The following is a 16,252-nucleotide window of genomic DNA, read 5'->3' on the forward strand; positions in this document are numbered from 1 at the left end:
TACGTCTATCATAAATTCTTGCAAGGCTGGAGCATATATTACATGAACATAAAAGGAGCATTGAAATATACTTGTTGATCCATTAACCCTTTTTACAAATATCTCAGTGGAAAGAAGTTGCTAAGCAGTATGATATTTTGACTTTATTAATTCATTTAAGTTCCAATTCCTTTTTATTTTGGAATCTCAACATAATTAAAAGAGGATTATTATAATTCTTGGTATTATTTATTTATAAATGTTATGACTAAGAACCTTAACATCTAACACTAAGTGTGGAGAAAAAGTATGAAGATCTGAAACAATTCAAAGGAAAAATCAGTAGCATGTGAGCACTTCTTAAATGTAGAATATGAACCAAAGATGATTCCAAGTGTCAGAATCCGGTAAACTGAGGAAAGCAGTGGTCTCATTGGTAGGGAGAAAAAAAATCAGGAGAGAAAGTGGTTTGAGGGAGAATGTTTTCTTTTTTGGATGGTGGACATTTCCAATAATCAATCACTCATTCATTCAGTAAACCTTTGAGTGAATACAAGGTGCTAGAAAGCCTTGTTCTAAGTCTGAGAACCACAAATGTGAACATCAGACAAGGTCCAGGCCCTTATGAAATCCACACTCTTCCTAACAATTGCATTAATTTTAACAAAAAGATACAAATTGGATATTATAACTGGTTCTCAGAAGGGCACTTCTGTAGAGTGAGAACAGAAACCAGACTGCAGTATGAATGAGAGAGCAAAGAGAGAAGGATTACTTTATGAAAACATCTAATCTTAGACTGAAAATTAGGAGAAAAATAAGATGAAATCATGAAGAGTCAAACAATTTGTAACATGCATATGTGTGTGTATGTGTGTGTTTGAGTGTGTGTGTACTGTTGTTGCTTTTATTTAATTGTTTGTAACTTCCTCTAAGATGAATGAAAACCTATGCAACAGAAAAGGCAAAGAAAAAGAGCCGGGAGAGTGTATGTCTAAGATGCTAGAAGGGGAAGAGATTTTCTTGAGAGCCCACTCTTTATAGTCAGGAGTCAATGGGAGTTAGTGAGTACAAACAGGAGGAATAAGATTTAGAAAAGCCAGTGAGATAGCATTTTCCTTTCCCTCCTAAACTTCATGGTCTTAATAAGTAAGGAGGGTGTAAGAGGAAAAAGCACACTCCTGTGTGTCTCCTCTATGCAATACTTCACTTCTGGTCACCAAATGTGTGGGGTTTTCCTCACACCAAGCAATTCTGCAAAACCAGCTGTGTGTTCTACGATTTAATTCAATTCGGATACTAGCTACGTGGATTTAGCATCAGATCCCACAGGTTAGGGCTCAGTCCCATAAGACTTCCCCAACCACCCCTTCAGATACTAATCTCAAGTCCAGGTTGTTATCTGTGCTTCTGACCCAACAGGTATAAATCGGAGGTTCCCATGACCCCCTCTTAATTAATGTTCAATTAATTTACTAGAGCAACTCACAGAACTTACGAAAATATTTTACTTACTAGATTTACAGTTTATTGTGTAAAAGAATGCAACTCGGAAACAGACAGATGAAGAGATGAATAGGGCAAGGTACTGGGCAGAGAATTTCCATGCTTTCTCCAGACTCGTAGCCTACCAGCGCATCTACCGAAAAGCTCTCTGAACCATGTCCTTTGAGCTTTTAAGGAGGCTTCATTACATAGGCATGATTGATTACATCGTTGACCACTGATGATTAAACTCTATCTCCAGCCCCTCCGCCCTACCCAGAGGGGAAGTTGAGGAGTGGAGCGGTTAAAAGTTCTTCTAATCACATGGTTGGTTTCCCTGCCACCATCCTTAGGGGCTTTCCAAAAATCACTTCATTAACGTAAACTCAAATGTGATTGAAAGGGGTTGTTATGAATAACAAAATACCCATTACTGCTCTTATCACTTAGGAAATTCTAAGAGTTTTAGGAGCTCTGTGCCATAAACTGGGCCCAAGACCAAATATATATTTCTTATTATAAATCACAGTATCACAGAGGGAAAATCATCTGTGTAGAATGAGGGAGTAAAGGATAAGATTATTTCTGGGGAAGAGTGGAGATGATAAAGAAGATCTCTTGCAGAATACCCCTACGAAACCCTGTGATAAATGACTGAGAAGCAAGGACCAAGTTTATTGTAGGTGGCATAGGGTACAGTAGATTTTCCCAGCAAAGCCCCCCTCTGTCTCCAAGGCAGTATTTCTTTTTGTAGCTATATGGCATGAATCATAGGATGGCAGAAAGAACACAAGAATAGAAGTTGAAAGTGGAGTTGGAGTTGGAAGACAAATAGAAGCTTTATCGCTTGATGAAAAGTTGAAGAAACTTCTTGGATCTCAGTTTCTGTAAAATGGGGGTGGGGTGGAGCTCAAAACTTGAAAGCCCATATACTCTCTACTAGTGCCCCCTCTTCTTGCCTGAGACTGTTACATGCTATAGGATAGTGGAGAAAGGGCAGATTCTATGATGGAAGTTGAGAATAAACAGGGACAAATATTCCACTAGTGGAATGATTTTTCCAGAACTGAAAGGTAAACATACTCATTCAAAGAAGAAAACAAGAAGTAGCAATTTACCCCAAGATATAACTTCACAGATTTTTGTTTTGCAATCTGCAATTCTTTCTGTACATGTTTGACTGATGGATTCATGGATACAATCTTTATGTACAGAGCACGTTTTTTATCTCACTGACATACTTGTGAAAGTATTAAGGGCTGGGAACTAACACCCAAATTCACAACATAATCCTCTACAATTTAGAAGGTGCCTTATCGTGTGGTCATCACATGGCTTTTACAATGTAATCAAGAGAAAAATCAACAAATTCAATCTCACAAACTAAATTAAAAGGGACACATTCACATTTCCCCTTTATAGCCATGTCAGAGATAGAGAGGAAGGAGGAATTTAAACACCAGGCATCGTATCTGTCATAGCCATATCTTTCTAGACGTAGGGAGCTCATTTCTCAAGGCTACCACTCCATTAACCTTCACAAGAGCAAAAATAAAGCAAAACAATGAAACACTCTGGAGAAATGGCATTGCTTCTAATCTTGCTTATATATCTTACCATGGGGATTTGAAGATGGAACAAAGACCTCTACCTCCCCAGGCACAAAAATGATACAGACTCCCTGAAATAAATATATAAAATGCCTCATGGAGCATGTTGTAGACATATTTGTGATTTTTCTGAAAAATGAGAGTGGGGTTAGGAAGAGTAACTGATATCATCCCTGCTGAATCTCTGTCTTACCCTGTGATTTGTAACTGGGAGGGCCAAAGCATCAACTCCATTTATTTTTTTAAAGTCTTGGCCTGCTCTTGGTTGCCACTTTACCTAGATTCATTCACTGTATATATCTGGAACTATTAGTTTCTTGATAAATGCATCGTCAGAAAGCCAGAGGTCAATGATAAGATAGGAAATAAGGAGTTCTTGCTTGTTTTTATACACTTCTGTTTGACTTGGGAGATAATTATAACACAGATTGATGCTCTTGTTTTAAACAAGATAGTAAATCAGAGTGAAATATGAGATTTGGGAAAGCCATTTGCCACATAATTATAATTTCTTAAAATTCCTGTGTTCATTGAATATGAGAAGCTATAATCATGTGATACATAGCAATAGCATTACTCATCTTTTTTTTTTCTCTCATGGAAGACAGTTAAATAAACCTAAGTTACAAATCTTTAAATATTATTAACTACAAAGTTTAAATATCATTAACTAAAGCAAAACAAAAGCACATGTTGCTTGGTCTGATATCTAGCTTTAAGTGGGAGAGATTACAGATTCGGTAAGCAAGATTAAAAAAATGATTCAGTGCACTTCATTAAAAAGTCTTGTCTTTTCCATAAATAAACTTTATCACCATGAGACAATGTAAAATTATAAGAATTTCATCAATATAGGAGACCAGAAGAAAAGTGGGAACAAAGGAGGGATGTGGAATCAGAAAGAGATACATTTAAACATGGACTCTGCCAGGGGTTATATTCAAAATATCTATCAACTGGCATGGCAGGGACATGGAGCCCTCAAGTTGGAAGAGTTCCCGCACAGGGATCTGGAGACCACTGGAGTGCCAGGATTTACCCTTTTGCTTGCTGGATTATGGTGGGGGGTGGGGGAGAAGAAGGGGGACCTGACAGACTGGTCTGGAGACGCCTCTAATGCCAAGATTTATCCCTTTGATTGCTAGATTATGGGGAAGGAAGTGGGGGGCTTGATATACTGGGTTTAGGGGGCTACCTAGGGTACTTGAGGAATTAACCAGTACAGGTGCATTTCTATACTCACCTTCAGAAGTAACTTTGTCTGCTTCTAACCAGTATGCAAATAAGTACAAAATTTTACCAACCAGCAGACTCATACTTGTGCATACTTGGTGAATATTAGCCCTGATGACACCTATTAGTTTTGCACCCTTGGTAGTTTAACTAACCTCCCTGAGTCAGCCAAGTGAAAGAAAGAAAGTGGTGAATTTCCTGGCTAGATATTTGGCTGCTCTAAGACCTCTTCCAGCTGATAGAATTTAGTCATCTCTCCTTTCTCTTTTCTTCTGACATCCAGTATACATATCCTCAAAGAAAAGAGCGAGTCCCGCTAGAGAGCAGAGGAACTTCCATAATTTAAACCAAATGTAGAAAAGAAGCTGAGTTTACACTCAATTCTAACTTCCAACTCAAGGTTAGCTCTCCTGGGAGCAGATGTGGGAGTCTGTAGTTCTAGCTGAAGTATTCTCAGGGGGCCATCCTGTCTCTTCCTTTTCTCCCTTTTTGGCTCCAATGTTTATTTTCTTGTGTATAAATTATACAATAATATCTCTGAACTGAATTGTTTGAAATGTAACCCTAATTATGATATCTTGTAGCAACAGTTATGCACAATAAATATCTATCAGCTTAATTTTGCACAGCTTTGTTGATTAAAAAACTGTTTTTTACTCATTCATCAGAGTTACCACCTTGGAAAAATGATTGTCTTATTTCAAAGGGATATCACTGTCTCTGTATACTCTGCAAAGTGTAATTCTTCTATATGTTTGAGAGAATCACAACTAAAACCCCATGAATAATTCTGGACACCACACTGTAAAAAAACCATAGTAAAAAATATCACAAGAATTATCAGAGAACCGAAAAACAAATAGAAGATTTAAAGGGTGACTGAAGAACACAGGATTTACTAACAGTAAAGAAAAGAGACATGTTGTGGATGCAAGCTAAAGAAAGGTGCGAAGTTTATTTAAATTTTCTATTCCATATTAAAGGCCCTTTGCTTACAATCTGGCAACACAGTATTTTCTTTTTTTTTTTTTTTAAACATCTTTATTGAAGTATAATTGCCTTACAATAGTGTGTTAGCTTCTGCTTTATAACAAAGTGAATCAGTTATACATATACAATATGTTCCCATTTCTCTTCCCTCTTGCATCTCCCTCCCTCCCACCCTCCCCATCCCACCCCTCTAGGTGGTCACAAAGCACCGAGCTGATCTCCCTGGGCTATGCGGCTGCTTCCCATTAGCTATCTATTTTACATTTGGTAGTGTATATATGTCCATGACACTCTCTTACCCTGTCACATCTCACCCCACCCCCTCCCCATATCCTCAAGTCCATTCTCTAGTAGGTCTGTGTCTTTATTCCCGTCTTGCCACTAGGTTCTTCATGGCCTTTTTTTTTTTTTTTTCCTTAGATTCCGTATATATGTGTTAGCATACTGTATTTGTTTTTCTCTTTCTGACTTACTTCACTCTGTATGACAGACTCTAACTCCATCCACCTCATTACAAATACCTCCATTTCATTTCTTTTTATGGCTGAGTAATATTCCATTGTATATATGTACCACATCTTCTTTATCCATTCGTCTGTCGATGGACATTTAGGTTGCTTCCATGTCCTGGCTATTGTAAATAGAGCTGCAATGAACATTGTGGTACATGACACTTTTTGACCTATGGTTTTCTCAGGGTATATGCCCAGTAGTGGAATTGCTGGGTCGTATGGTAGTTCTATTTGTAGTTTTTTAAGGAACCTCCATACTGTTCTCCATAGTGGCTGTATCAATTTACATTCCCACCAACAGTGCAAGAGAGTTCCCTTTCCTCCACACCCTCTCCAGCATTTATTGTTTCTAGATTTTTTGATGATGGCCATTCTGACCGGTGTGAGATGATATCTCATTGTAGTTTTGATTTGCATTTCTCTAATGATTAATGATGTTGAGCATTCTTTCATGTGTCTGTAGGCCATCTGTATATCTTCTTTGGAGAAATGTCTATTTAGGTCTTCTGCCCATTTTTGGATTGGGTTGTTCGTTTTTTTGTTATTGAGCTGCATGAGCTGCTTGTAAATCTTGGAGATTAATCCTTTGTCAGTTGCTTCATTTGCAAATATTTTCTCCCATTCTAAGGGTTGTCTTTTGGTCTTGTTTATGGTTTCCTTTGCTGTGCAAAAGCTTTTAAGTTTCATTAGGTCATATTTGTTTATTTGTGTTCTTATTTCCATTTCTCTGGGAGCTGGGTCAAAAAGAATCTTGCTGTGATGTATGTCATAGAGTGTTCTGCCTATGTTTTCCTCTAAGAGTTTGATAGTGTCTGGCCTTACACTTAGGTCTTTAATCCATTTGGAGTTTATTTTTGTGCATGGTGTCAGGGAGTGTTCTAATTTCATACTTTTACATGTACCTGTCCAATTTTCCCAGCACCACTTATTGAAGAGGCTGTCTTTTCTCCACTGTATATGCTTGCCTCCTTTATCAAAGATAAGGTGACCATATGTGTGTGGGTTTATCTCTGGGCTTTCTATCCTGTTCCATTGATCTATATTTCTGTTTTTGTGCCAGTACCAAACTGTCTTGATTACTGAAGCTTTGTAGTATAGTCTGAAGTCAGGGAGCCTGATTCCCCCAGCTCCATTTTTCGTTCTCAAGATTGCTTTGGCTATTCGGGGTCTTTTGTGTTTCCATACAAATTGTGAAATTTTTTGTTCTAGTTCTGTGAAAAATGCCAGTGGTAGTTTGATAGGGATTGCATTGAATCTGTAGATTGCTTTGGGTAGTAGAGTCATTTTCACAATGTTGATTCTTCCAATCCAGGAACATGGTATATCTCTCCATCTATTTGTATCATCTTTAATTTCTTTCATCAATTTTCTGCATACAGGTCTTTTGTCTCCTTAGGTAGGTTTATTCCTAGATATCTTATTCTTTTTGTTGCAATGGTAAACGGGAGTGTTTTCTTAATTTCCCTTTCAGATTTTTCGTCATTAGTGTATAGAAATGCAAGCGATTTCTGTGCATTAATTTTGTATCCTGCTACTTTACCAAATTCATTGATTAGCTCTAGGAGTTTTCTGGTAGCCTCTTTAGGATTCTCTATGTATAGTATCATGTCATCTGCAAATAGTGACAGCTTTACTTCTTCTTTTCCGATTTGGATTCCTTTTATTTCTTTGTCTTCTCTGATTGCTGTGGCTAACACTTCCAAAACTATGTTGAATAATAGTGGTGAGAGTGGGCAACCTTGTCTTGTTCCTGATCTTAGTGGAAATGGTTTCAGTTTTTCACCATTGAGGACAATGTTGGCTGTGGGTTTGTCATATATGGCCTTTATTATGTTGAGGAAAGTTCCCTCTATGCCTACTTTCTGCAGGGCTTTTATCATAAATGGGTGTTGAATTTTGTCGAAAGCTTTCTCTGCATCTATTGAGATGATCATATGGTTTTTCTCCTTCAATTTGTTAATATGGTGTATCACATTGATTGATTTGCGTATATTGAAGAATCCTTGCATTCCTGGGATAAACCCCACTTGATCATGGTGTATGATCCTTTTAATGTGCTGTTGGATTCTGTTTGCTAGTATTTTGTTGAGGATTTTTGCATCTATGTTCATCAGTGATATTGGCCTGTAGTTTTCTTTCTTTGTGACATCTTTGTCTGGTTTTGGTATCAGGGTGATGGTGGCCTCGTAGAATGAGTTTGGGAGTGTTCCTCCCTCTGCAATATTTTGGAAGAGTTTGAGAAGGATAGGTGTTAGCTCTTCTCTAAATGTTTGATAGAATTCACCTGTGAAGCCATCTGGTCCTGGGCTTTTGTTTGTTGGAAGGTTTTTAATCACAGTTTCAATTTCAGTGCTTGTGATTGGTCTGTTCATATTTTCTATTTCTTCCTGGTTCAGTCTCGGCAGTTTGTGCATTTCTAAGAATCTGTCCATTTCTTCCAGGTTGTCCATTTTATTGGCATAGAGTTGCTTGTAGTAATCTCTCATGATCGTTTGTATTTCTGCAGTGTCAGTGGTTATTTCTCCTTTTTCATTTCTAATTCTATTGATCTGAGTCTTCTCCCTTTTTCTCTTGATGAGTCTGGCTAATGGTTTATCAATTTTGTTTATCTTCTCAAAGAACCAGCTTTTAGTTTCATTGATTTTTGCTATTGTTTCCTTCATTTCTTTTTCATTTATTTCTGACCTGATCTTTATAATTTCTTTCCTTCTGCTGGCTTTGGGGTTTTTTTGTTCTTCTTTCTCTAATTGCTTTAGGTGCAAGGTTAGGTTGTTTATTCGAGATGTTTCCTGTTTCTTGAGGTAGGCTTGTATTGCTATAAACTTCCCTCTTAGCACTGCTTTTGCTGTGTCCCATAGGTTTTGGGTCGTCGTATCTCCATTGTCATTTATTTCTAGGTATTTTTTGATTTCCCCTTTGATTTCTTCAGTAATCACTTCATTATTAAGTAATGTATTGTGTAGCCTCCATGTGTTTGTATTTTTTACAGATCTTTTCCTGTAATTGATATCTAGTCTCATAGCGTTGTGGTCGGAAAAGATACTTGATACGATTTCAATTTTCTTAAATTTACCAAGGTTTGATTTGTGACCCAAGATATGATCTATCCTGGAGAATGTTCCATGAGCACTTGAGAAAAATGTGTATTCTGTTGTTTTTGGGTGGAATGTCCTATAAATATCAATTAAGTCCATCTTGTTTAATGTATCATTTAAAGCTTGTGTTTCCTTATTTATTTTCATTTTGGATGATCTGTCCATTGGTGAAAGTGGGGTGTTAAAGTCCCCTACTATGATTGTGTTGCTGTCGATTTCCCCTTTTATGGCTGTTAGTACTTGCCTTATGTATTGAGGTGCTCCTATGTTGGGTGCATAAATATTTACAATTGTTATACCTTCCTCTTGGATCGATCCCTTGATCATTATATAGTGTCCTTCTTTGTCTCTTGTAATAGTCTTTATTTTAAAGTCTATTTTGTCTGATATGAGAATTGCTACTCCAGCTTTCTTTTGATTTCCATTTGCATGGAATATCTTTTTCCATCCCTTCACTTTCAGTCTGTATGTGTCTCTAGGTCTGAAGTGGGTCTCTTGTAGACAGCATATATTTGGGTCTTGTTTTTGTATCCGTTCAGCCAGCCTGTGTCTTTTGGTGGGAGCATTTAATCCATTTACATTCAAGGTAATTATCGATATGTATGTTCCTATTCCCATTTTCTTAAATGTTTTGGGTTTGTTATTGTAGGTGTTTTCCTTCTCTTGTGTTTCTTGCCTAGAGAAGTTCCTTTAGCATTTGTTGTAAAGCTGGTTTGGTAGTGCTGAACTCTCTCAGCTTTTGCTTGTCTGTAAAGGTTTTAATTTCTCCATCACATTTGAATGAGATCCTTGCTGGGTAGAGTAATCTTGGTTGTAGGTTCTTCTCCTTCATGACTTTAAGTATATCTTGCCACTCCCTTCTGGCTTGCAGAGTTTCTGCTGAAAGATCAGATGTTAACCTTATGGGGATTCCCTTGTGTGTTATTTGTTTTTTTTCCCTTGCTGCCTTTAATATGTTTTCCTTATATTTAATTTTTGACAGTTTGATTAATATGTGTCTTGGCGTGTTTCTCCTTGGGTTTATCCTGTATGGGACTCTCTGTGCTTCCAGGACTTGATTAACTATTTCCTTTCCCATATTAGGGAAGTTTTCAACTATAATCTCTTCAAATATTTTCTCAGTCCCTTTCTTTTTCTCTTCTTCTTCTGGGACCCCTATAATTCGAATGTTGGTGCGTTTAATGCTGTCCCAGAGGTCTCTGAGACTGTCCTCAGTTCTTTTCATTCTTTTTTCTTTATCCTGCTCTGCAGTAGTTATTTCCACCATTTTATCTTCCAGGTCACTTATCCTTTCTTCTGCCTCAGTTATTCTGCTATTGATCCCATCTAGAGTATTTTTAATTTCATTTATTGTGTTTTTCATCATTGCTTGATTCCTCTTTAGTTCTTCTACGTCCTTGTTAAATGCTTCTTGCATTTTGTCTATTCTATTTCCAAGATTTTGGATCATCCTTACTATCATTATTCTGAATTCTTTTTCAGGTAGACTACCTATTTCCTCTTCATTTGTTAAGTCTAGTGTGTTTTGACCCTGCTCCTTCATCTGCTGTGTGTTTTTCTGTCGTCTCATTTTGCTTATCTTACTGTGTTTGGGGTCTCCTTATCACAGGTTGCAGGTTTGTAGTTCCCGTTGTTTTTGGTATCTGTCCCCAGTGGCTAAGGTTGGTTCAGTGGGTTGTGTAGGCTTCCTGGTGGAGGGAACTAGTGCCTGAGCTCTGGTGGATGAGGCTGGATCTTGTCTTTCTGGTGGGCACGTCCACGTCTGGTGGTGTATTTTGGGGTGTCTGTGGCCTTATTATGATTTTAGGCAGCCTCTCTGCTAATGGATGAGGCTGTGTTCCTGTCTTGCTAGTTGTTTGGCATAGGGTGTTCAGCACTGTAGCTTGCTGGTCATTGAGTGATGCTGGGTCTTGATGTTGAGATGGAGATCTCTGAGAGATTTTTGCCGTTTGGTATTACGTGGAGCTGGGAGGTCTCTTGTGGACCAGTGTCCTGAAGTTGGCTCTCCCACCTCCGAGGTACGGCCCTGATGCCTGGCTGAAGCACCAAGAGCCTTTCGTCCACACGGCTCAGAGTAAGAGGGAGAAAAAATAGAAAGAAAGAAAGGAAGGAAGGAAGGAAGGAAGGAAGGAAGGAGGAAGGAAGGAAGGAAGGAAGGAAGGAAAGAAAGAAAGAAAGAAAGGAAAGAAAGAAAGAAGCTATAATATAGTGAAGTAAAATAAAGCTATTGTAAAGCAAAGCTATACAGACAAAATCTCCCCCAGAAGCATATACATATACACTCACAAAAAAAAAGGAAAAGGGGAAAAATTAATATATCCTGCTCCCAAAGTCCACCTCCTGAATTTGGGATGATTCGTTGTCTATTCAGGTATTCAACAGATGCAGGCACATCAAGTTGTTTGTGGAGTTTTAATCCGCTTCTTCTGAGGCTGCTGGGACAGATTTCCCCTCCTCTTCTCTGTTCGCACAGCTCCTGGGGATCAGCTTTGGATTTGGACCCGCCTCTGCGTGTAGGTCGCCTGAGGGCGTCTGTTCCCCGCCCAGACAGGACGGGGTTAAAGGAGCAGCTGCTTCGGGGACTCTGGCTCACCCAAGCCGCGGGGAGGGAGGGGTACAGAGGAGGCGGGGCGAGCCTGCGGCGTCAGAGGCCGGCGTGACGTTGCAGCAGCCTGAGGCGCGCAGTGCGTTCTCCCGGGGGATGTTGTCCCTGGATCACGGGACCCTGGCAGTGGCGGGCTGCACGGGCTCCCGGGAGGGGCGGTGTGGAGAGTGACCTGTGCTCGCACACAGGCTTCTTGGAGGCGGCAGCAGCAGCCCCAGCGTCTCACGCCCGTCTCTGGGGTCCGCGCTGATCGCCGCGGCTCGCGCCAGTTTCTGGAGTTCGTTTAGGCGGCGCTCTGAATCCCCTCTCCTTGCGCGCCGCGAAACAAAGAGGCAAGAAAAAGTCTCTTGCCTCTTCGGCAGCTGCAGACTTTTTCCCGGTCTCCCTCCCAGCCAGCTGTGGTGCGCCAACCCCTTCAGGCTGTGTTCACGCCGCCAACCCCAGTCCTCTCCCTGCCGCCAACCCCAGTCCTCTCCCTGCGATCCGACCGAAGCCCGAGCCTCCGCTCCCAGCCCCACCCGCCCCGGCGGGGGAGCAGACAAGCCTCTCGGGCTGGTGAGCGCTGTTCGGCGCCGAGCCTCTGTGCGGGAGTCTCTCCGTTTTTCCCTCTGCGCCCCTGTTGCTATGGGATCCGCGCTGTTAGCTGCGGCTCGCGCCCGTCTCTGAAGTTCGTTTAGGCGGCGCTCTGAATCCCCTCTCCTCGCGCACCAGGAAACAGGGAAGAAAAAGTCTCTTGCCTCTTCGGCAGCTGCAGACTTTTTCCCGGACTCCCTCCCGGCTAGCTGTGGTGCACTAACCCCTTCAGGCTGTGTTCACGCCGCTAACCCCAGTCCTCTCCCTGCGATCCGACCGAAGCCCGAGCCTCAGCTCCCAGCCCCGCCCGCCCCGGCGGCTGAGCAGACAAGCCTCTCGGGCTGGTGAGTGCTGGTCAGCGCCGAGCCTCCGTGCGGGAAGTGCGGGAATCTCTCCGCTTTGCCCTCCTCACCCCTGTGGCTGCGCTCTCCTCCGTGGCTCCGAAGCTTCCCCCCTCTGCCACCCGCAGTCTCTGCCCGCGAAGGGGCTCCTAGTGCGTGGAAATCTTTCCTCCTTCACAGCTCCCTCCCACTGGTGCAGGTGCCGTCCCTATTCTTTTGTCTCTGTTATTTCTTTTTTCTTTTGCCCTACCCAAGTACGGGGGGAGTTTCTTGCCTTTTGGGAGGTCTGACGTTTTCTGCCAGCGTTCAGTGGGTGTTCTATAGGAGCAGTTCCACGTGTAGATGTATTTCTACTGTATCTGTGGGAAGGAAGGTGATCTCCGCGTCTTACTCTTCCGCCATCTTCTCTCCTCCCCCCCGTATTTTCTTTTTAATTAGGAAAAGATTGTCAGTGGAAAATACAGTTGATGAAATCAACATAAAATTTATATCTGGAAATTTTAAAGATCAGTGATTACAACTGTTTTCCACCAAGACCTCTTTTTACTAAGCTTCTCCTCAATTCCATATTTTTAATTTTTAAATACAAATTGTATCTATTAAATAAAATGTGTTTCTTTTCTTTTTTTTTAAATTAATCAGAGAGTTTTAACTATCTGAGCTATACTACCCAGAGCTTCTGGGGAGCATAAAATAACTGAATAACTATACACAAAATTTGATATAATTATAACTAAGGTAAAGACATTTATAGTTTTAAATATCATACACAACATTTTCCAAGCTAGATTCAATGTCTGTTAAGTTCTTGAAAATACAGAAATGCTGCAAGGAACCCCATAAGTACTACCTCCAGAGCCCCAGATGTTTAAAGATTTCAAATTGGGAAGCAATGGATTAAACTAGCTTAAAATCATCTAACAAATATGATTTATTCTCACTTTGAAGAATGAAATTGAGCTATTTAATGTACCATAACTGTGTAAAAGTGATCGAAAAGAATAACCTGGGGCTCTTTCAAATCTTTTTTTTTCCTACCCTTTCTTCCACTCTTTCTGTCAAAACTATTACTTGGCTCTGAGATGGCAGGAGTAGGAAGCATCCAGCATGTACTCACCAGCCTGGTTAGTTGTGATGCTGACTGCAGCAAACTGTCTCGGTGGTGAGCTCAGCTCTGACACCCCATTAATGGCATCAATCTCAAAGGTGTAGTTAGTGTGTGCCAGGAGGTCTGTCACTGTCACCGTGGTGTTGGTGAGTCCATACTGTCGAGGGAGGAAGCGGACATTTGGGCTGCATGGCTCACACTGTTTTACGTTCCACCCACATTTTTTACATATGATGTTGAAGGTAACATCTTTCCGGCCTCCTGTGTCCAGGGGCCAGATCCAGTCCAGGATAACCGAGGTCTCATTTATATTAGATATAACATTTCTCGGTGCAGATGGAGGTCCTGCAAAGTAGTTCAACAAAGATTAATGAGCCTCACTTCTGTTTTCTACTACAAGGGAAATAGATCATTTACAGTGGAACTGAAAGAGGTAAATAACCATCTTGTCTTTATTATGTACTTTTAATTCGTCCTCAGAGGATCCATGAGGTTATAGACACATGGATTCAAGAGTACTGTCCTCCCCGAGCTAGGAATGGGGGGAGTTTTGACTCCAGGTTGAAGATGCATTCACAAAGTCCAACAAAGGAATTTACCACTAAATTCAATGCCCCTGTGAATAGTTATGAAAATTTTAGTATTAGTTTTATAAATCTTAGTTCTTTTTCCCTATGACCTATGACCAACATATAACAAGAGGGAATAGAAAAGTAAAAATACAAATCCCATGCCTAAACCTCCCCTACCCTGTCAAAATTATGCAAGATCTAAAACAAGATATAGAAAATTTTCTTTCCTTCTGGGTGTACTGTTGCAGGAAGTGCTTTAACAACTAATTCATTTTGTGTGATAAATGTTGCATTTGTGGTGAGCCAAGCATGGAGAGTGAAGCAGAGAAAGCTTTTAATTTGCACATGGAGAGCAGAAGGAAATGGGCCAAATGCTTTAAAAAAAAACACAATAAGAAGAAGAAAAAAGGAAATAAAACAAACATGGAGGCATGGGTTGCAGCAAAACTACTCACGGGTACAAGCCATGGATGGAGGGTCTTTGTCTGCTCGGAAGTAATTATTCTCACACCTGCAGTTCACTGAACCATCTTCGTGAGTAGAACTGTGAGGTGGGCACTTGGCACATTGCACATTACCATCCGAAGGCTTGTAGAAACCTGGTCGACAAGCTACAAACAAAATGACCCTTTTAAAATCCTGTGACAATTTTGAAAATATATTCTTGAGAATACATAAAACAGATTTCAGGAGGCTAGGGCATGCATTCATTATGAATAAAATCTATTTTCTTCTCCCAGAATTCATAGAAGCAAATAATATAGCCCAATGTAGTTTCTCCACATATACGTTTGTATTTGCACCAAATGTTAAGGGGGAAAAAAACCCCCACAAGATTTAGATTATTTTGGCACTAGAGTGTGATGAAATTTCCATCTCATGTTTTCACAGCTTTACTTGGCATTGGACTATTTGTGGAGAAAATAAAGCAAAGCCATGTCATCACGCAGCCATTCCCTTTTTAAACATGATGCAATGTGTACAGTCTCTGCAGTTAGTACTATATTACATACCCACTTGTTTTCTAATTAGTTTCTGTGTGTACAACTTTATCCCCGCAAATTGTAAGCAACTGAAGGAAGAAGTCATGGCTTTGTCTATATTTAAGATTCTTGATACATGGTTCTCCTGAGCTATGATATTTTGTTTGCCCTTGACAGTGTCATTCCCTAACTTCTATGGTACTGGCCTAAAAGAAAGGTCTTAATTTATTTCCTTGTCTGTATCTCAAATACACAGGGAGGTATAATTTCTATTTAAACTGATATACTTGTGAATTATTGCTAGATTAACGCTTTTAAAAATAACTATATTATCTTCTTTCTTTCTAGTTGTATCTCTGAATGACATTTTTTTTTTAAGCCCAGTGAACTGGTTACCAGATATTATTTCAGCTGCCCATTTAATATTCACTATCTATTTACAGCTTTTACAGAAATGTCTCCATTATAGTATTTTCATTTCATCTGATATAAAATTTAAAATGCTGTACTGTTTTATTTGGTACATTTTCATAATTACCTTGAGAACTGAAATCATAGTGAAGACCCTAACAAAAATCCCTTGACATTCCTTTGAGGAAGGAATTCAGGATCTTAAATTTTTAAGTTTCTCTGGAAGCCAGTAATTGGAAGCCAATAATTTCTTAAGTCTCTAAAACTCAACTTCAAAGCTACATTGAGATTTGATGGCTTAAACCACTTAAATAGAGACTAGACCCTACAGACTATGTTTATCACTGAATTCCAAAATTTTTTTATATCAACTTCATATTGTGGATAACAGGTTATTTGCATTCAAATAAAATCTGTGTGAATAAATCTTACCTTTTATAATCACTAAATGTATTTTAAAAGGTAACACACTGTATCTATAATAGTGTATCTTCCTACTGAACATTTCTTGGGAGATAACACTCCCAAGGAAAATACATTGACAAGACCAACAATTAGAATAACTTAAAATGATAGTAATCATTAATCTAGTCTTGCTGTTTTCAAGTTCCTACTAAGAATGGCTGCTCTAGGACCATATTACATTAAATTGAACAACTTTTGGCACCATACTGAGAGCCAGTCAAATAAATTCTATTGCCCTAACCAAACTTGGATTAGGATTATAAACTTTTGAACATTATCCTTAAGCACTG

The 16,252-nt window shown here is 39.7% G+C and overlaps 1 protein-coding gene across 4 annotated transcripts in view; it reads right to left on the minus strand.

Annotated features, from left to right (window-relative positions):
* EPHA3 (EPH receptor A3) overlaps positions 1–16,252 on the minus strand; it is a 367,043-nt gene that overhangs the window by 118,601 nt on the left and 232,190 nt on the right. For 3 of the 4 annotated variants that reach the window (XM_059921353.1, XM_059921352.1, XM_059921356.1), the window contains exons 4-5: positions 14,559–14,714; positions 13,541–13,876 (exon numbers count right to left, since the gene is read on the minus strand). In XM_059921353.1, the coding sequence (XP_059777336.1) occupies positions 13,541–13,876; positions 14,559–14,714 (492 nt within the window). The remainder of the gene's footprint in view (positions 1–13,540; positions 13,877–14,558; positions 14,715–16,252) is intronic. The other variant, XM_059921355.1, reaches the window with a different exon arrangement.

The sequence above is a fragment of the Balaenoptera ricei genome, chromosome 4, assembly GCF_028023285.1.
Source record: "Balaenoptera ricei isolate mBalRic1 chromosome 4, mBalRic1.hap2, whole genome shotgun sequence".
Lineage (NCBI taxonomy): Eukaryota > Metazoa > Chordata > Mammalia > Artiodactyla > Balaenopteridae > Balaenoptera > Balaenoptera ricei.